A 21,150-nucleotide genomic window follows, 5' to 3' on the forward strand; every position below is an offset into this window, starting at 1 on the left:
GGCAGTTGAAGTAGAAGCAGGTCTCTCTACATGTTTCTCAGTGTGAAGCACAGGAAAGGTCTCTGCTTTCCATAAATGGCAACACATTTGACATGTGGGTTTGAAGGGAAGGGAGTTGGAGAAAGCATTATAGTACTGTACCTTCCTATGCGGAGCCTGATTCACAGCCTACTCTCAGCATGCTGAAGGGCTGGGTTGTATGCCCTTTCTACAACAGGTGGAAGCCATGTGGAAGCACCCTAGGTCTTTTGCTGCAGTTAGTATTGTAGATATTGATACTGTGCAGCATGAAGCAACTGGATGCATAAAAACTGATTCCTTTTGGAATAAAACATTGTCCAGACCCATGAGATATTATCCAAAGCTTTACTTGCAGAACTCCTTCAAGCGGGGTGAGCCTACAAGGTTTGTTTGTGCCAGCATTGGCATCCTGGTGTCCCTGGAGGTGGAGTTAAGCTTCCAATTTACTCTCAGTTGCCTCCCCCAAAGGAAGAGGCTCTTCCCTGGCAGGAAGAGGCAGCTCCCCAGCACCAGGTGTTGGGGTGACTAGGGGTGCTGGATATCACTGGGGCGGCAGACTCCACTGCCAACCCAATTTGCCCCACCGCTGAATCAAGCTCTCTAGTCCTGGGCTTGGACATTTCTTGGGGTCCCAATTTCACCTTCCCCATCCTGATAGGACCTTCCTCAGGATCCAACCATCTCCTCAGGATCCATGACATCTTCACAGGCCTCATGCCAGTCACTGTCAACCAGTATTGACAACACTGAGCTGGATAAACCAATAATATGACTCAGTATAACACTGCTTTCAATGTTCCTGTGTTCCTAACTGAGAGCAAGATGTGCTGCCATGAAAAGGTCAGGGTTGCTCAGCCCACTCATATGACCAGCATTATTTTTCTTAGCTGTATGTAGCAGAATTCGAGCTCCATCAATAGTGCTTCCTCTTCCCCTTTGTCACTTCCAAAACCACTCATCTCTGCATTCTCCCCCACTTGACTTCTCCTGCCCACTTTTCATTTCTCTTACATTCCGCACCTTCCTCTTTACAAGGCTAAAGTTGTCAAAAATAGAACTAGGTTGCCAGGCCTAAAAATAAAAATCCCGAATAGAGGCGCATATGTGCAAGGATTTTTCAGAAATGAATGCTCTGTTAAATGCCAGGTGGTTTGAACGATCTTAAAATAAAAATTAGAGCTAATCTGAAGTGCTTGTTTTGTATCACCTAAACTTCTGGGAGGGTGAAAGCAGACTTGTAGAACATCTATGAAAGGGAAGCCAATTTTTTCCTCAGATTCTTAAGGAGGTTCCAGTTAAGTACCAAAGCCATGCATCTCTGTTCTAGGTGACAAAATATAGAGGGAAGGCATAAGCTTGCGCACTCTGGATCAGAGGTTTCGATTTTAACAGGTGCTAGTAGATATATTTATGTATAATTGAACTGATTCTGGTGTGCCCACGGGCACAATTTCAAGGTGGGTGGTGTGGTGGTGGCAGCGGTGGCATGATGGGGGTGAGTGTCCTGGATAGAAAAAGTTGGAGCATATGGGAATAGCCTCTTCTTTTCCTATTATTTCATCTGTTGAGTTCCATAAAATGTAAATAATAGGTGACATTATCACTTATTCTCTTTTTGGAAACCTAGCTTATTTTTCAATGATTTATAAGCCAGCTTACACAGTGGGTGTCATCAGGGCAGGACTTTGAGGCAGGCGCCCAGGGCCCTACTCAGCAGAAGGAGCAGGTGGGCTTCCAAATGCGGCAGGCCACATTCCCTAATGTTGAAGGAAGTCAAGTGAATGCACATTATCTTTTAAACTGGGGAGAGGAGTCCTAAGGCCGTGACACCCAGAATTCAAAATTGCCCGACTGCAGCACTGACCCTACAACAATAGTTCTCTGGTCAGCATATAGGATCAAGCAACGGAGAGGCCCATTGCTGAATGGTAGGGCATCTGTTTTGCATGCATAAGGTCTCAAGCACAATCCCTGGCATATTCAGGTTGGGCTGGGAGCGGGGAGAAAACAGGTTGATTTGGGCAGTGCTTCTCCCTTTTCTTTTTCCTATGTCTTGTGCCATTTGGCTCACCAATGCCCAAGCTGGAGTGTTCTCTCTCTCTCTCTCTCTCTCTCTCTCTCTGTGTGTGTGTGTGTGTGTCTGTCTGTCTGTCTGTCTCTCTTTTTCTCCAGTGGCTTTCCCCTGGAGTAGGGATAGCAGAAGCCCTGTGAGAGCCCAGGAACAAGCAGAAGGGTCAGAGAGCAGAGGCCCTTAATAAATCTGTTCTTTTTGCGTTTTAATGCCATTGCAACAAATGGACTGCGGTATACATAACTGGACACAGAAGTGCACTCTTCAGATTCTGCCTTTCGGCCACTAGGTGGCGCAACATCGCTGCTGTCCAGGCCTGGAGAGTCCTTAATATCTGATTTCATCAGTGTTGTATCAGAAGAAAGCTGATAGGAGAAAGGAAACAAAAAAAGAAAATTAACTTCATAGAGGAATAAACAGGCACAGTGTTGACTTCAGCACTGCTAATATTGATTTATGCCAGCTGTGCGACTGGCCTGATGACGTTATTTGAAAAAAAAAATCCAACCAGCGTGTTTCAATATTACGCAATTTATCACATGGATTGAAGAGCATCCCTCATAATTCATCTGCTGCTAATACAGCGTGACTGGGTACTATGGAAACTGATACACAAACCTCTTGAAAGTGTATCTGATTCTATCAGGGTTCATACTGTCATCTCGGCAGGTGCTTAAAATGGATGCACAGCCCTTTTCTGTTTTCTGCACCCATGGCAGGAGACATTCAGGTGGAAAGTATTGGTGTGATCTGGGGAGCCTCATTCACACAACAAACAGGGAGCACCCAACAAGCAGAGAAGGGGTGATTGGCAGCTCAGGGGCAGACCCACCTTCCTCCAAGGGTCTCCATGCATTCAACTAAAAAATCTGTACAGGATTGACAAATGCAAGCTTTGTATTCATGATCAGGGTGATTGAGAAAGATCCTACACCTGGTCAAGTTGTATGTGCAGAGTCTCTTGCCAATCTTGGTGTGAATGTGCAGAGGTCACACGCAACATCATTTAAATAAAACAAATGAAATCCAAAGAGAAAAGAAACTGATAATTCACTAGTTAAAGTTAACAAAAAACATCACATAATATGATAATAAACAAGCAGAGGGCTTCTGTCTTTCCTTCAGGCCGTCTTAATTGCAAGAAGACATTCAGCAACTAAGCAAACCAGGAAAAACACCCTCGGAACTAAACAGCCCGCCAGAACTCATTGCCTCAGCAAGGCTCATGCCAATCTGACTGGTTGCCAGGCAGCAACACCATCATCTTCTTGTTGGATGTCAACAGAATTAACCCTTAAGTTACCTAACTGAATGATTCCTGCTGTTGTGCTTCCAAATGACCCTCCTACCACAACCCTTTCCCCATGCATTCCATGTACCATAGGGTAGAACTGTCAATGCAAAGTTGGAACAAGGTGGGAGCAAAGCAAATGCTTTCCTGGTTCAGACCAATAGTCCACCAGGAATAACAACCTGTTTCCAGTTGTGGCTGGCTGCTTCTGATGAGGCTTGAATTTAGGGACCAACAATTCCCTAAACCAATTCAAAAACTGGAAAACAGCAATGCAATTCCTTTGAACAACAAATATGTTTGATAGTTTGACAGCACACAAGAAGAACCACAGTTAACAGAAGCTAGATGAAATCAATATCAACAAATTTTTGCAATGTGGGTTTCCCACAGCACTCACGGGCCTTGAACTTGTTTATTCTTAAGCATTTGTATATGGTAGAGGTACTATTTACATGCCCTAATTAGTTGAGGAAGAAAATGTTTAAGGCCGTCCTTCCTCCTAGAAAACGAAGCTTTCATTTTGCAATTGCAAGCATCTTAAACTTCAGAAACAATCTCTATCCTTCAGAGTCCTCAAAAAGGCCTTTTCATGGAGGTTATGCAGTAAGTGAATATATGGGTTCATATTTCTTCAATTTAAAAACTTTAAACAATTGTCAGAACTAGATGTTTATTTCTTCACTTTGAGAATCCTGAAGGATAAGTATGTTTTCCCCTGGGGTTGTGTGTGTGTGTGTTTGTGTTTAAAGGAATCCTGCCAATAGTTTCCTCCCCACATCTTAAAACACAGTCACTCCCAATGTCCTTGGCCTAATTTGATCTCCCTTACCTGCTATGCTTTGTAACAGAAGGATGATTATGCACCATAGGAATGTCAGCATTTCAGCATCACTAGGCTCTAGTATTAATAAATATGTTCATATCATGACAGAAAAAGGTGATATAAAATGTAAACAGCTTTATTGTGTGTTCAATTTCTATAACAAAAGAAATAAAAACAACAGCTTTTTGCACTTCCAGAGAAGTATGTACGTTGTTACACATTTTGTAAGATGTTACAAAAACATGTAAGATGTTAGACATTTTGTCAGAAAGAGCTTTTTTAAAAAGTGGATAATCATCACATTAAAATACTTTGATTCAGAGTCAGTGATGATGTCAGGAGGGTAAAATGCTCCTATTACTCCCATCTCTATCTCTCCCATTAAATATTTGTTTTTGATTTTGTCAAGAAAAATTCCCTCTTCGACAGATATCTCTCCCCTCCCCCCTTCCTTTCCTTTCCTTTTCTTTTCAATTTTGTGGCATGCTTTTCTTTCCCCTCACAAAGTTAATCAGGTATGTGTTTTCTTCCAGAACTGCATTCAAGCACCTACTTATCTTATTGAAAATATTTACATATTGGTCCCTTCAACAAAGCTGTATGCGACTGTTACCTAATTTTGGGATAACTGGGCAGGACTTGGCTTTGGATAAAGGGCAAAGGGATTCAAGATGATGATGAGGAGGAGTTTGTTGCTAGGAATTGGGGGGGGGGGAGGTTGGTTTGCATTTAGTATGTAACTCCCTAATTCTCACTTCCTGAAACAATACACAAACCGAAAGACAGCTGTCCTTTGAATAGTGTTGTTTTTCTCTGAATTTTGTGTTGCAGTTCTCCCATCCAATAATATGCAAAGAAACCTTATAAAAATGTGCACTAAAATGCATGCATTGGTGAAAATAGCATTCAAAAATACATTATATCATGAGAAATTGCTTGCAAAAATGTGCATATTGGGGAAAAACATACATAAAAATATGGAGAGAGAGAGAGAGACTTTATTTGCATTAGCCAATGGCCGTAGCAACAGTAAAACATTACAGTACACGCAGAAAAGAAAATTTGATATAAAAGCACAATTTAAAGTCCTGAATCAGCAGTCAGTTAGTGGCCCTTATTCTGATTGCCCCTGCTATGAACCCAGCAACCTTTGCTGCTATCTGCTCATTTTGATCTGATAGAAGAAAGGACATTGTGGCAGTGGTTGAGTGCCCTGGGATGGTTAGTACGAGTGGGGTTCCTCAGGTCTTTGTAGAAAGTACAGGACAGGAGGACATGTGCCACTGTTTTGGTGCTACCATCTCCACAGAGACAAAGACATTTTTCAGGCGGGATCTTTTGGAATCAACCCTCAAGTACCGCACATGGCAAAACATCCAGTCTTGAAAGTGTAAAAGCATGTCTGTATTTTGGGATAACAAGTTTGTGCAGATATGGGGCCAGAGAATCAAAATGGAGAGGTGGAAACTAAACATACCAAAGGCAGAATTTCCCTATGGTGGCCAGTTTGTTCTGATGCTCAATATCTTTTAGATGTTGACCAGTTAGGCTGCTTGCTTTAGTGGGGCCCATATTGAGTAGGTGTTGTGGGGATAGGCCACAAGAGTAAAGTTTTTTTATAGATGGTTTTAAGCCAGACACTTTTATGGGAGTCTTGAAATATTAGGGATAGTAAACTGGGGGGATTTGTGTTTAGGCGGCCCCAGAAGTTAAGAGTTCTTTATATCAAGAGAAATTTGCACTAAAATGCTGGTGAATTTTCATGAGGACTGATGTGGAAATTTGGAGAACTGACCTTAAAATTGAAAAAACAAGAAAAGAAGAAATACTGAAATGGGCAATCTGTTCATCCCTAGTTGTTTCCTTGTATTTCTTTCTGCTCCATTTGTGCCTCAAGTGAGGCTACCACATTATTACTACAGTACTTTCTCTCTATACTCCATTGCTCCTTCCAAGATTGGCTGCTAATTCTCACCTTCTTTTAATAGATGGTGAATTAAGATTGGCAGGTAGCTTTTGAAACAATTACTGCTGATTTAGACTGTTACATCATTCTATGAGTCAAAGAAGGCTTACTCAGCCTCACAATAATTTACCGATGCATCACTTCTTCCTGTTCTGTTGAGGGCAACCAAGCAGCCTGTTCATACCCACTGAAAAAGGATGCTTGAACTGGATGGGATGTGGTGCAAAAGGACTAGCTTTTGCTTTGTATTGGTGAAGTCAAAAGGTGGTCCTGCCGTCCATTTGCACAGGAATGTGGCATAAGAAGGAACCGAGAGTCTATCTTAAAATAATAGCCTGTTGACAACACAGAACTCCTAAGATATATACAAGACAAGCATATCAGGGCTAATGCTTCCCTAGGACAAATGGAAGAAAATTGCCTTATGTAGATTAATGCCCCTGCTCATTTGCCTTACCAGAGAGATCTCTCACCAGGTGTTTCCCCAAGCCTCACTCTGAGGAAGTGGGTGTTCAGAGTGATGCGATCCCTTCAAAATATGATTTCATGGCATCTTTTTCCTGTTTCCTTCATTGCACAAAGTAACTTAAGTGTGTTTTTTATACCTATTTATATATTTTTGATTTTTAAAAATTTTTATTCATTTCATTTCATTGACCTGACTTTTTCATTTTACTTTTACCTTGTCAAGAGCTCCTTATTGCTGAACATATATTATTTTGTGGTTGTTTTTCTCCTTTTGTGTATTTTCTCTTTTTGTTGTTTAATACGATAAAAGAGTGACACAGTCTGGTTGAAGTGCAATGGGAGTGTGCCTATGCTGCCACCACAGATAGAAATACTATTTTTACATTTAGTTAAAAAGGAAGTTAAAATAACTTTTAGCTAATTTTCAAAGAAGATTTCTAGCTGCCATGAAAAAGTGTTAATGCCCTCTGGCATCAAAATTTTAGCATCAAAGAATGCAAATGGCCCATCCAAGTGTCCTTACAACTTGCTCTTTCAACCTGTGGGGTTATCATACAGCAATTTTATAATCTAAGGAACTCCTTCGTGGTTGGGAGAATTTATTCGGCACAGAAATCGAAGAAACTACAGGACGTAAACCTCTGGAAACATATATTTAGGATAGTATTCAATATAAGCCCTATTCGGAGTAAGGTAAAGGACTCCTGACCATTAGGTCCAGTCGTGACCGACTCTGAGGTTGCGGCGCTCATCTCGCTTTATTGGCCGAGGGAGCTGGCGTACAACTTCTGGGTCATGTGGCCAGCATGACTAAGCTGCTTCTGGCGAACCAGAGCAGCGCACAGAAACATCGTTAACCTTCCCACTGGAGTGGTACCTATTTATCTACTTGCACTTTGACGTGCTTTCAAACTGCTAGGTTGGCAGGAGCAGGGACTGAGCAACAGGAGCTCACCCCGTCACGGGGATTCGAACTGCGGACCTTCTGATTGGCAAGTCCTAGGCTCTGTGGTTTAACCCACAGCACCACCCATATCCCCTATTCAGAGTAGATCCATTGAAATTAATAGACATGAGTAACTTATTTCTATTAATTTCTATGGGAGTACTCTGCATAAGATTTAGTTGGACACAACCCCATATTTCTTCTCATGTACAACAGAATCAGTGAGAATAGAGTTAAAGAATGTACCCATCAGTGATGGATACATTCTTTTCTTTCTTTCTTTCTTTCTTTCTTTCTTTCTTTCTTTCTTCCTTTCCTTATACAGTATTATTCAATGATTCTTCCTCCATTTATATCCTTTTCTACAATACAATCTAAAGGTCTCAGAAGATTTAGTTTTCCAAGCAGTTTGCCATTTTTGTATTCCCTGTAGGAAGCAGTGAATGTAACCATCTGATTTAGCCATCTGTAAAATGATTTAATGACATTGGATGGCTGAATGAGATATTTAAGCTCTCTTGTTTGAAGGGAAAGAAAGCAAGGCTCATCTGTGGGCTATCTGAAGGGTTGTTTGGAGATATTTTTATCTTCTACAGAGATGACCACGGCACCTCACTGACTAGTCCAGGATCCAAAAGTGGCACAACAGGAGAGCTTCCATGTTCACAGGGGACTATGCCATCCATTTTTTTCCTTTTAAACACATCTCCTTGAATGGTATTGATTGCTGCTCTGGAGGGTTCTTCGAAAAGAGCCATTCAGGATGTTCAAAAGGCTGCAGCAAAGGGGTGTGGGCACCTAGAGCTCTAAGTACACACAACCATCATATTTAATGACTGTGGGGACTTTTCAGTTAAAAATAACACTTTTAAAGGTGTCAGTGGTCCAGATTACAAGAGCACAGTGCATTTCACATACCGCAGCACTGAAGTGAGAGGAAACTGGAATCTATTTCTATCTTCACACTGCATTTAATCTGCATCTGTGCCTGACTATAGCAAAATCACATTTCCTCCCCAGTCATTTTCAGTGTTAAGAACATAACAATATAAGAAGAAGAGCCCTGCTGGGTCAGACCAAAGACCTCACTAGTAACAACATTCTGTTTTCGCTCTGCCTCGCCGTATGCCTTGCTTCAGAGGATGCATATGGACAAACCAAGTTTACAGCAAAGTGAGAAACATTCAGTTCTCATTTCATTAGGTTTAAGTTAGGTGGAACCTCATTCCTGAAAATGAGCCCAAATTGAGACTATGACATAGGAATTTGTTTTTAGCACCAGAACAAAACTGAGCTCAAAGTCATTTCGCACAAAGAGTCCACTCCTGATTATCTTTCTGTATTTCAGCAGCTTAATTTAAGAATAAAGCGTCATCTTAATGTTATTGTTGTTAAACAGTTGTGAGCTAGAAACTCTTGCAAATCATCCAGAGATGTACCAGTACAACATGAGGTGTCTTCTGCCCTAAACCATATTTTAAAGTAGGGGTAGTCAACAGAGTGCCCTTCTGAATTACAGTTTTCATCATCATCGATGGTTGGCCATGATGGTTGGCTAGGGCTGATGGAAATGGGAGTTCAGCAACACCTGGAGGGCAAATGGGCTACCCCTGAATGTAGCATTATGTGCAAAAGCCTACTCCTCCCTTCCTTCTCATCCTGTTCATGTGAGTGGGAGCATGTTTCCTTTTCCAACTAACCACAGTTTATCATTTCATCCAAACCAGGAACTGTGGTTAGTTTTAACTATGACTTATCTGAACAAAGCCAAAATCAGAAATCATAATTTGATCTTAGCTTATTTAGACAAACTAAGTTCTCCCACTCTGGGAAAAACAGCAAACTGCAGTTAGTTGAAAAGGGAAATAAATGTTTCTGATGTCCTCACAAGTGTACTTGAGGAGAAAGGATGGGAAGCTCATGAGCCCAAGGGTCTTTCTTGTAGCCCTAAGCTATGGCTTAATGTTACATCTCAACACACTGCCTATGTGACATTATAGATTGTCTCCAGGAGTAAAACATTAGCAAAATGGATTTTTATCTACTGTCTAGAATGCTGAGAGGCAGACAGAGAACTGCTTTTAAATGCAAAATAATGTCTATATTCCACTTTGCGAGACACAATAAACTGTGTTAATATTGATTGTACAGCAACAACTACTGTGACAAGCTCCCACCATGAAACACCTGTGGTCAAAAATTAGATTTAATGTTGTGAAAGGCAAGGTTGCCAGACTGTAATAGAGAAGCACTCTGGAGCTACAGCACTGCTTTATTTCAAACAATGCCATTTTTCTTGGTCTCTCTGCGTTCTTGCTGCTGACAGCCGAATGACAGGTAACATGGAGTTGCACCTGTTAAATTTCTACATTTTATGCAGCTGTTAGTCATAATCATAGTCCTGGTCAATTTATTTATATGCCACATTTTCCACAAAGGCACCTGTGCTCAAAGCAATTCACATTTAAAAAATGTCTTTAATATTGGTACAATAACAGCACAGAATGAAAAAGCATACTGTCACTAAAACTCAACACTAAAAGAAATCAACAATTAACCATTCATTTAGCATACATCAACATTCAAATGAGAATAAATCTAAGGGCAAGAGAGTAGAGTACTGCTTGATGGTACAAATGCAGCTGGTGCTGCCATTGCTAAACTGCAAGCCCCACATGAAAATAATGTGCTCTACTGCCATTCCCAGTCCTTGATAGGAAGTCATGAGAATGTTTTCAAAAGTCTACCTTCTTGGGTACATTTCAAATGTCATGGGCCTCATAATCTCTGGATTGAGATGAAATGACATAGAATCTTATCATATCAGCCCTATCAGCTTTCAACTGACTGCATGATTTAGGGCTCAGTGAGACAGTGTCCAAGCTTTGAACTGCATACACATTTCAGCATAAATCTTTATCTTCTTGTGTAAGGTGAAGACAGGGGTCATTTCCAGGGGGGCAGCAGTAGTAAGTATGGCCACCACTCACTACGTGGGGAGACCTTGATGTTAGTCAACGAACTGGAGGGATGTACACAAGAGTCAAACCCAGGCAGCAGAAAACATCAGTGAAAGAAAACTGCAAATACTGTAAAATCAGGGTAAAAAGGTAAAGGTACCCCTGCCCGTACGGGCCAGTCGTGTCCGACTCTAGGGTTGTGCGCCCATCTCACTTAAGAGGCCGGGGGCCAGCGCTGTCCGGAGACACTTCTGGGTCACGTGGCCAGCGTGACGAAGCTGCTCTGGCAAGCCAGCACCAGCGCAGCACACAGAAACGCCATTTACCTTCCCGCTATAAAGCGGTACCTATTTATCTACTTGCACTTTGATGTGCTTTGGAACTGCTAGGTGGGCAGGAGCTGGGACCGAACGACGGGAACTCACCCCGCCGCGGGGATTCGAACCGCCGACCATGCGATCGGCAAGCCCTAGGCGCTGAGGTTTTAACCACAGCGCCACCCGCGTCCCTTTTATCAGGGTAGAAGAAAGCAAAAGACATTTCCATTTTCAGTTAACTTCCTTTATTCCCCCCTCCCCCGGTTAAGCTGCCAATTCTTTTTACAGAACCCTGCTCTTGTACATTTAAGAGTAGCTTAAATGACAAAGAATTAGCTGGTGATCATATTTATCTCCATGCCATGAAACACTTCAAACTATGATTCTGGGGTCCCTTGGGCAAACCGCTCATCGCTCCTCCTCCTCTGCCTCATCATTGCTGCCACCTGATTGCTTGCTGGACACAACCAATCAGTAAGCAGTCAGTGGCAGCTGCTCTTCCTCCTCCTCACTGCCAATGTTCCTTGCTTGCTCACCTTCTCTTGGCAGGCCAGAGCCAGAGGCAAAGGACCAATCTGGTTGCAACTGTGAAAGGGAGGAAGAGAGCCAGGACTTTCTTGACAGTACGCTCCCCCATGCTGGTCCTTGATGCTTCACCTGCTGCTCAAGTGGCTTTTAAAGGCCCAAGAGAATGACAGGGTCCAGGTTCATTTTTTTCCCCCTTAGGCCACTGTCAACCCTATGCAATCTCTATTTGGAAATTCTAATGTCTATCTTCAATATCTACTTTTGTTCTGGTTCTTTTATGATGCTTCCTAAATTGAATATGACATTCTCATTACCAGAATCACACCAGTAACTTTGGTACAGAAAGTTTCGTCGCACCTTCCGTTTTTGCTGAACAGGGATTTACAAAGAATTTTAATAGGCCTATTTGTTGCCACCGTGGGTGTGAATATTCTCACCGTTGCAGATGTTGAGATGTGACCTGTAAACTAATTAATTCAGAGCGATAGCACAATTGCTAAATCCACCTTGCTTTTAGCAGCCAAACCTGGACTACAAATAGTTTTAAAGTACATGAAAGAAATGTATATAACGTTGTACCTTTTTCGTTCTTGTTTAAGCAGAATAAACAAGCTGGACCTCCAAGAATATATTGTAGGATACCTCCAGCCCCTAAAAGTAGAGCAGTGCTCTTAAGGGGTTTTGAGGGAAGGGCACAGGAGGAGGGTATAAGGGGGTCACAGCACTTCTAGGGCACACCACTAGGACTTCCTCCACTTTGCTATGTAGTTATAGAGTTATGTATGTTTCCATGTCTGTGGAATCCCAAGCTAGAAACTGCTCCTTTATTTTGAGGCGGCCCCATTTTCACTTCCAAATTGAGCTGGATCAGACCAAAGGCCTAGTAGTCCAAAAACCTGTTTTCACTGCGGCCAGCCAGATACCTAGGGGAAGCTCACAAGCAGCACCCAGGTGTCACAACACTCTCCACACTTGCAAAGCCCAGCAATTCTTATTCAGAGGCCTACTGCCTCTAGCACGGGAGGTAGAACATAGTCCTCATAGACCAGGGTTTGATTCTCCTCGCAGCTATGAAGCTCACTGGGTGAGCTCACTCGTCTCTCAGCCTAACTTACCGTATTTTTCGCTCCATAGGACGCCTCTTAAAAACTAAGGGGAAAAGTCTATGCATCCTATGAAGCGAATGCAGGGGAGGGGCAGGCTGGAAAAGCTCCCAAGAGCCGCACACAAGCTTGGTGCGGCTCTTGCGCTTTTGCGGGAGGTGGGGGAATTGCCATAGCCGCGCGCAGCCTCTCTAGCTGGGAGAGACTGCGCAAGACTAAAGAAGCCAAGGCAGCAAGCGCAATCCATCCTACTCGCTGCCTTGGCTTCCTCTTTAGCCTTGCACAGTCTCTCCCAGCTGGAGAGGCTGCGCGCGGCTATGGCAGAAGCCAAGACAGCCAGCAGGATGGATCCTGCTTGCTGTCTTGGCTTCCTTGCTCTTTGGGGCTGGGGGGGACCCGGGCTTCCCCCGCAGCCCCGAGAAGCTGTGGGAGAAGCTTTGCTCTTTGGGGCTCGGTGGTGGGGGGGGAAATAATATTTTTTTTCTTGATTTCCCCCTCTAAAAACTAGGTGCATCTTGTGGTCCGGTGCGTCCTATAGAGCGAAAAATATGGTCGTTTACAGGGTTATTGTGAGGATAAGATGGGGAGGTGAACCATCTGCACCACCTTGAGAAAGGAAATAAATTAACTGAATAAATAGTCTCCATGAATTTGTCTATTCTGCTTTTAAACTGTTAAGATTCTCAGTCACTCGAATTCACTATGAGAGGAATGATATGCTTGTTGGCAGTGCATAAAGGTGTGCTGATGTGGACACCTATGAAGATATGATCTCCCTGTTTGGCATGACTTCACCCACATTGATATGATGGGTTGCAACTGTGCCAATTTGGATGCCTTTTGAGATATTGCCAACCAACTTGGTATATGGGTTCCCAAGGTAGAGGAGGTGGTTTTTACCTACATTTGGATGCCGGTGGATGCATTGAGCATCAGCATGCATGTGTATGGGAGAACACAGCCTCAAAACTCACAAATTACACTATCCATAAAAAAACACACAATATTTTTGGTTTCTTAGAATTCCCAGGCAGCACTGGGCACTTTTCAGTTTTGCTGTGTCTTTGTTTTTAATCACTGGTAGGAAGACATTTGATTAGGTAAAGAAAAGGTGGGGTAAGAAGCAGCTTGGCAGGTGGGGTGGAACTAGCAGAAGCCCCACTTCTGTTTCTATGTATGTTACATTTATCAGTGAGAACTAGGATAACCAACATGTTGCCCTCCAGGTGTTCTTGAGCCCAAATTCCCGTCAGTCCCTCTGTCCCAGCCAGGACAGCCAGTGATCGAGGTTATGGGGAGTGATGGGAGTTGTAGTCCAACAACTTCCAGAGGACAATGTATGGGCTACCACTGTTCTTAAGACACCAGCTTCCCTCACAGACAGCATCCACTCAACAAGGTAAAAGTTTTGGGGTCTTTGTATGTTTACATGGATGCCAAACAGAGGAAGGGAAGGTTGTCTCCATTCCTTTGACTCTGAGACAATTCAGCACTATAATAATGCAAAGCTCTTTTGGGGGGAGGGGGGATGAAATCTCTTCCATCTATATGACTAGTTTCCTAGGGAACTGACGAGACAAGCAATGTTTGGGAGGCCATGTGTATTTAACTGGAATGCACCCCCCCTCCAAACTCTCTCTCTGTCACTCACTCACACACACAACGTAGCCCCACAACTGATGAGTACTTAAAACACTGTCACTACAGGATGGTATGTGATCCAACTGGAAAAGCAAAGTAAATGCTGGTCCTTATTCTGCCTAATTAAAGTAAATTAGTTACAGCAACTTGCTGTCAGATTAACACAGGTTCAGGCAGACGGCTGGAATTTATTTAAAGAGTTACTTTTTGTTGTTTATTTAAAATATACATTAGTTTGCACAAAGTCTTTGCTGCATCTGACAGCTTACAGCCTTGTTCCCATAAGAAGTGTCTTTATTGGCGGGGGGTGGGGGTCCAGTTTGTTCTTGTTATTATTATGCTGCAATTGATGGAAATTCTTGTCAGTTCATAAAAGCCTATTTGATCCCAACTTTCTGAGACACTCCAGGTACTTGACAACAGATCCATAAACAATCCTCCCCAAAATGCATACAGAATCAAACATAAAATAAAATGTAGTTCACCTGAAGGAGGAAAAAAAGCATCAAACAGAATTTTATCCTTTGCTTTAAAAACAGTTGCCATAAAATATTTGGTTAAATGTTTACTTCTGAAGTTTACTATCTAGAATGACTCCCATTCATCCTGTTTTCTCTTTTTACAGAAGTTATTAATTTGAATGATGAAAATCATCATGTCAGCTAAAGGGGAAAGGTTTTTCTTTTTTTAGTAGACAGAAGCCCAGACTTGTGTTTGGCCCCAGTGTTCAATACTGTAAGTTGTTTGTGGATAGAGCTGGGAGAGAAATTTGATTTTGTTTGCATTTAAAAGCAAACCTACCTAATTCACTTTTCTGAAGCAATACAAGAGTCAAAACAGAGACATCCTTTGCAGTATCCACTTCTTCAAGTTCTGGAGTGTAGTTCTGCAGCCACATGTACAAAAATGCATATACTAAATTAAAGTGTGCATAGAAATGCATTTATTAGTGACAATAACATTCCAAAATGCTTTGTATTGGAGGAGAAATGCATATATTCGGGAAATTGTATACAAACATTTCTGAGAAATGTTCAGAAAAATGTTGATGAATTTTCATGAGGACTTCTTTTGTGAAAAAGGGTGGGACTGATGTGGAAATGAAAACTGAATGAAAGTTTGTAAAAATGAGAAACAAAGGGAAATCCAAATTGACAGATTTCCCCATCCTAGCTGTAGGTCAAAGATCAGGTGCAGTGACTGCCATACTGTTGTACAGCAGGCTGAATTTCCGAAGATGTAGTTTGTCATACATGTGTATGACAAGTTGGACATATTCTAATTTCTTCTTCCCCAGAGCTTCTAAAGACAGGGGAGCACTTTGCTTGTTATCAACTTATGAAGTATAAAGCTAACATGATAAAAGATTTAATATGAGAGGCAAAGGATCCATAAACATACCAATATTTTATGTAAATATGAGAATGCACAGCAGTTATCAACATGCATATAATGCATATAATGTAGGAGTTACATGGGACTGCCTTGGTTCTGTCTTGGCGCTGCACAACCATATCATCACCTGGGTTGTGGCCCATGGCCAAAAAGGCCTAGCTCTGCTCCAAACCAAAATTCTGTTAACGACGCCTTACAAACTGGAATGGTAGGCACATCACAGCTTCAAAGTACATCTTGCGTCCTTACACATATTCTTCTCTTGAGTTTATTTCCAAACATCTAGTAGAATGCTTTCTGGCTTCCTACAAAAGCTTTGTTCATGTAGCCTGAGCACTATCTTGAAAAGCGTAATGAACAAAATGACAGCTGATTGTTCTGCAGAAAAGTAATTTTGTAAAAGAATGCTTACCTCAGAGGACTGTTCACACCTACCACACAGTGTAGGTCAGAAATAGCCAGATGAATAAAGCCGCTGCGAAAAGAAAAAATTAATCAAAGCAACATTACTTACTTCTCCTTTCAAAGAACAACTTTTAAATTGCTTCTGGCAGTTTTCAAGCTAAATAATTGGAAATGGCCAGTTTTTCAATTCTGCCTTTCTCAGTGCTATTGCATAGCTAGCATTTTACTTTATCTGCATTTTTAATCCTTTAATCTTTACCATTTTATGCTTGCTTGCTCATGAGATAGTTGAATTCACCATAACCATTTCAGTATGGTGAACTCACAGGGGCGAAGAGCTCATTCATCTTACATTTTTGCAGATCTGTATCTACATTGTAAACACCCATTCTTCATTTGCAGCATCTTCCCTGACTCTGAGATAGTACAGAAAACTTTTTTGTTTAATCAGTGCTCCTGAAGAAAAATCACCAACACAAAAAGTGTTGGGTTCAGTAAAGTACATATTTGTGTGCATTTGTGGTTCCCTCACTCATCTTTCTGTTGCCATCCTTTGCGTGAGCATCAAGGTAATTTTTTTTCAGGAGCCTTGCAGCTGGCTATGAGCCAGAGGGAGGCAATGGAGTTGGCTCACATAATTTTAGCACGCACACAGGGATATAGTCACACCAATCCTCCTTGCAAGCATTTGACCAGCTTTGAATGCTCATGACATCCCTAAGGGTTGCAGAGAATAAGAATCTACAGCTGTGAGCCTTTGCCTAGCTTCATTTTATAACTGGCAACATATTACATGAACTTTAAGACAGAGCTGCCCCTGTCACCCTTGCATGCAAGGTGCTCTGGGAACTTTATTGGCTAAAGAGCAGGACTAGAAATCCAGCACATAGCCATAGTTTCCCATTATGTGCAACCCTGGAAACTATGGTTAATGGCTTCAAAACAAACCAAGGATATTGCTCCATGGTCCAAAGTTAGCATGTTTGGAAGCCATTAGTTGCAGTTTCTGGGTTCACAAATGGGGAGCTGTGCTTAAGTGTTTGCTCAGTCACATGCGCAAAGGGGGGACCGAAACGGCTGCAAAGGCACTCCATGAACCTGCTTGATAAATTAGCATTTGTGGCTTGGTACAGATGTGGCCTGCGTCTATTTCCCCTTGCAATTTTGCTGGTGACTACTATGCAAGCAGTGGATGCTAGACTTAGATTTCTTCTCTTCAGGCACGTCACTCTGTGAATCATCATGGCATTAACCTGCACCTAGATTGCTACAGCAACCAGAAGCGTGGTACAAATCAGGCTGTTCTACTTTCATCATGGTTTCATAACTGTGCCTTGGGAAATCTTTGTAAAGAGGCTGAGCTGTGTGAGGGACTAGACCAGAGAATGTCTTCTGGAAAATCATAAGCAGAGCCGCATGGATGTCATATATAACTAGTTCTTCATCATGTCTAGATGCCATAACCTAGCCAGAGCTGGAAGAGACTGGGAAATGTGTATTGGTCCTGAGGAGCTAGAACCAAATGTCTTTGTTTCCTAGCTTGGCTGGACTGGAGCAGACAAAGCTTGGCTGGAGTGGAGTGGACAATGAGAGCAAGAGGACAGCTCCCATTGGTCACTGAATGGGCTAATCGTGAGTAGGGTAGAGGGAATGATCAAATGGCTAAGCAACAAAATGAGTTACTTGTTACCAAGCTGTATGAGCCAGAATGCATCATAGGGATTCAACAGATGAAATATTTTAACGTAGAAATCCAGAGCAGTCATTTTAAGGCTTGGCCAATGGTGGTATTTCTGATGAAGTCTTCAAGGTCAATTCTGCAAATAACATATTTCTACAAACAAAATATTTTTTTAGTGCAAATGAAACTTTAATAATTATAGTTTAATAAGGAAGAAGGTCCTCTGTCCAAGATGGTATAGCCTGGTTTTATTAGGCCTTCTATGCAACTTTATCTTTTTTTAAAAAAAATGCATTGAAATACAGTGCAATCAAAGTAGGATATAAATCAATACAAAATAATGAGAAGGTACCAAAGATTTCAGAAGCATATCAAAGGACAAATACAGGTAATATGGTGTTGTTGTTGTTAAAAAAGCTCATACTGGTTTAAAATTGACTTTAACAAATGTTAAGATCTTGGAAGTCTGATATTCATATAGCCACTAAGAGATTCCAAATGTCATAAGGAAAATGATGCTTATATGCCTGAAAACTGAGTGGGAGAACTGTACAAATAAAAGCTAAGTATGTAATTAAAGTCTTAGCAACAATTTTCTCCTCAGCAGGTGGAAGCTGTATATTCATGTAAAGCTAACAATTCTGTAGTGTTTGTCACTGGCAAGCTTGGCTGGTGAAATGGTTAGCCGTTCTTGGGCCATGATCCTAAGCACATCACTGTATTGAAATCAATGGGCCTTCCTTCATAAGTAAATGTGTTCAGGACTTTCAGTTACAAACAGGAATCCTAGCCTGTTGCTGTTTTTGTTTCTTCAGTATGAAGTGCTGGATTTGATCTGCAAATCCCATGCGCAGGTTGGTTGAACTGGTTAATTTAAGTACAATGCAAAACATCCCTTAAAAGGCCTTAGTTCAAAGAAAGTCTCCTACAAAGCTACAATATGCTATCAATTATCACAAACATTTTGCACCATACCTGCTCTCTCTTTGATAGCTTCCTCTCCCTCCTGCAGCAAGTGGTGTAGCAAAGTTGCATGAGTCATCTAGCCCTATTAAGTTGTTCAGTGCCTCCCGTTTACCTGCTGTCTGTTTTGGGTACACTGTGGTCTGGAAAGCTCACAAAGGAGACAAGGAGGGAGAGTTGTCTTTTACTGGACTCAGTGGGGTTTGGTTCTTCAGCTCTAAAATAAGATGGAGTTTCTGACCCTCTGAAATGTCATACTATGAGAAAGCACAGGTTATTTTATGAGAAAGCACACACAGCCAAGGGTAAGCCACTGGTTCCCTGGGCCAGAAATTGGAACATCACATATCATATTAGTGACACCATTTTCTTTAAAAATCTAATTCCACAGTGGAAATTGCTGGATTTTCAGCCCTCACCACGTCCTTCAGTCCATTTGTCCCTTTCAGTTCCTTCCTTCCCATTCTTTTTCTTCCTTCTCTCGTGCTTGGATGATCACTCCAAATGTCCTCAGTATCCTCATTTTCCTTTCCTCCCCTCCAACTTTGTATACTATACACCACTCTTGTCTCTTTTTCTCTCTAACCACCTCCCACTCTCATCTGTGCTCATGCACTGCACATTCATGGCTCTACTGCTGCTGACGAAAGTATGACCAGAAGGTGACCTGTAGCACCCGCGGTCCCCAGCCCACAATATAAGAACCACCACTTTAGAGAATGCTTCATTCATTTATGCTGTTGGTTCAGTTTAAAAACCTGCTATTCATCATACAGATCACAGGGTTTGAGCTTCATTTGCAGCAGGGGTGTGGAATCTCAGGCCTGGGGGGTCATGTGTCTGGCCCTTGGGACTCAGGCCTTTTGTGTCTGGCCCTTGGGACTATCCCTAGGCCACGCCTCCTCTATAGCCACACCCTCTCTCTTCAGGCCACACCCCTAACAACACCTGCTTTGCTGCCTCCTTGAGTATGTTTGCCTGTTTGGAATGTGGTCCTTGAACGTGGTGCCTCTCAGCCAGATGTGGTGCCTCTCAGAGACATGTGTGTGAATGTATGTAAAAACTCTCCTACTGTACAAAGGTATGATTCACTGATCCACCCACTGGTATATGGCCCCAGTATTATGGACTAGCTACGTCTTCAAGAGTACCTCACATAGAGCATGTTACAGTTATCCAATCAGGATGTTAGCATGGATCAGTTTGGCAAGGCTTTCTTCATCCAAAAACAGTCATAGCCAGTAATAGCCAGTGCTTTCCAGTGAAGCCACTTGAACTTCCAGTGACAAAGATGGCTCCAGGAGCTCTCCCAAACTACAAGCCTTCTATTTCAAGGGAGGTGCAACACCATCCAAGACAGGCCATCTACCTATTTCCCAGGCTCAAGAACCACCAATGTACAGCCTTTCCATCTTAGCAGGACTCATCTTCACTTTATTGGCTGACATCCAACTAAGCAATGGTCCAGCACCCATACAACCTCTTCTGTTTCAGGAAGAAATAGTGTTTCATGTGCATATTGATAACACTATTTTTCAAAGCTCTTGATGACCTCTCCTACCAGTGACTTCATAAACAGGGAGTGGTGGGGACATCATTAAACATGAAATCTTTGTCACATTTACCCCCTTCTGGACATGTACAGCAGATTGTGGATGAACTGTCTGTCTGCAAAGTTTTCTTGTACCTTTCATGCCAGACTTGCACAGAATGTGCTGCTGATGTCCTGAGCACTCTGTAATATGCTTGATTATTCCTAGTAAGCAAAGGCTTTTGCCTGCTGCTCTTATGTATTATCCTCTGGTTCTTTGCCCCCATGCCTTACATAGGAAGAACTGCGTGGTAACAAGCATTGTGCACTGCTAAAGAAATTTTTTAAAACCCAGCTGCAGCACAGATAGCTGGACAATCAAACCAGTCTAAAGACTTGGCAGGGTTTGGGGTGGGGGAAATGGATGTGCATTTGATATTGTTTCCATACAAGAAGCCTAGGGCTGTGTGCATGTTGCCAGCTTAAAATGTGGGTTCATTTTATCAATTCATATTGAAGCTTGTCTGGGGAAAACACATCAAAATGCAGTCTTTCATAAGAAACAACAGGGTAGGTACAAGGTAGGTATGACTTGTGGCTAATGTCATGTGTATACCGCTTCCCAAACCAGCAGTGGGAACGCACTAGATGCAGAGCAAGCAGGAGTGTTTACACAGACCATGTAGATATGCCCTTAATACACATATCAGAAGGCACACTGCCCATGCAACTTTTGGCTTTTATATTCTAAAAGGCAGCAGTCCAGCTCAGGAAGGCAGAAAGGAAAAGATGCTGACTGACTTTAGCAATCAACCTTTTATATATTTCAAAGTTGCTTCTCCTATTACAAAAGCAAATTCTGCAGATGTGTGCCAAATAATCTCTTAGCTAAAAACCGTTCTGCCATAGTCAGAATTTTATTGTGGATTTCAATAACGCCAGAATAAGATTCTGAGAGTTCAACCATTACACCATTTTTGACAGACACAAACACATTTGTTTTTCATTTGAACTTTAAAAAAATATCGCTTTATGAT

General features: G+C 42.1%; 1 protein-coding gene across 2 annotated transcripts in view; it reads right to left on the reverse strand.

Moving 5' to 3' along the window:
• GPR63 (G protein-coupled receptor 63) overlaps positions 1-21,150 on the reverse strand; it is a 63,680-nt gene that overhangs the window by 12,364 nt on the left and 30,166 nt on the right. Inside the window, exons 4-6 of one of the 2 annotated variants that reach the window (XM_083731420.1) lie at positions 18,595-18,733; positions 15,946-16,008; positions 14,769-15,024 (exon numbers count right to left, since the gene is read on the reverse strand). In XM_083731420.1, the coding sequence (XP_083587546.1) occupies positions 14,970-15,024; positions 15,946-16,008; positions 18,595-18,733 (257 nt within the window). In that variant the 3' untranslated portion in view covers positions 14,769-14,969. Of the gene's footprint in view, positions 1-2,336; positions 2,458-14,768; positions 15,025-15,945; positions 16,009-18,594; positions 18,734-21,150 lie in introns of those variants that run through there. The other variant, XM_083731421.1, reaches the window with a different exon arrangement.

Source organism: Podarcis gaigeae (assembly GCF_964106915.1).
Source record: "Podarcis gaigeae genome assembly, chromosome: 3".
Taxonomy (NCBI): domain Eukaryota; kingdom Metazoa; phylum Chordata; class Lepidosauria; order Squamata; family Lacertidae; genus Podarcis; species Podarcis gaigeae.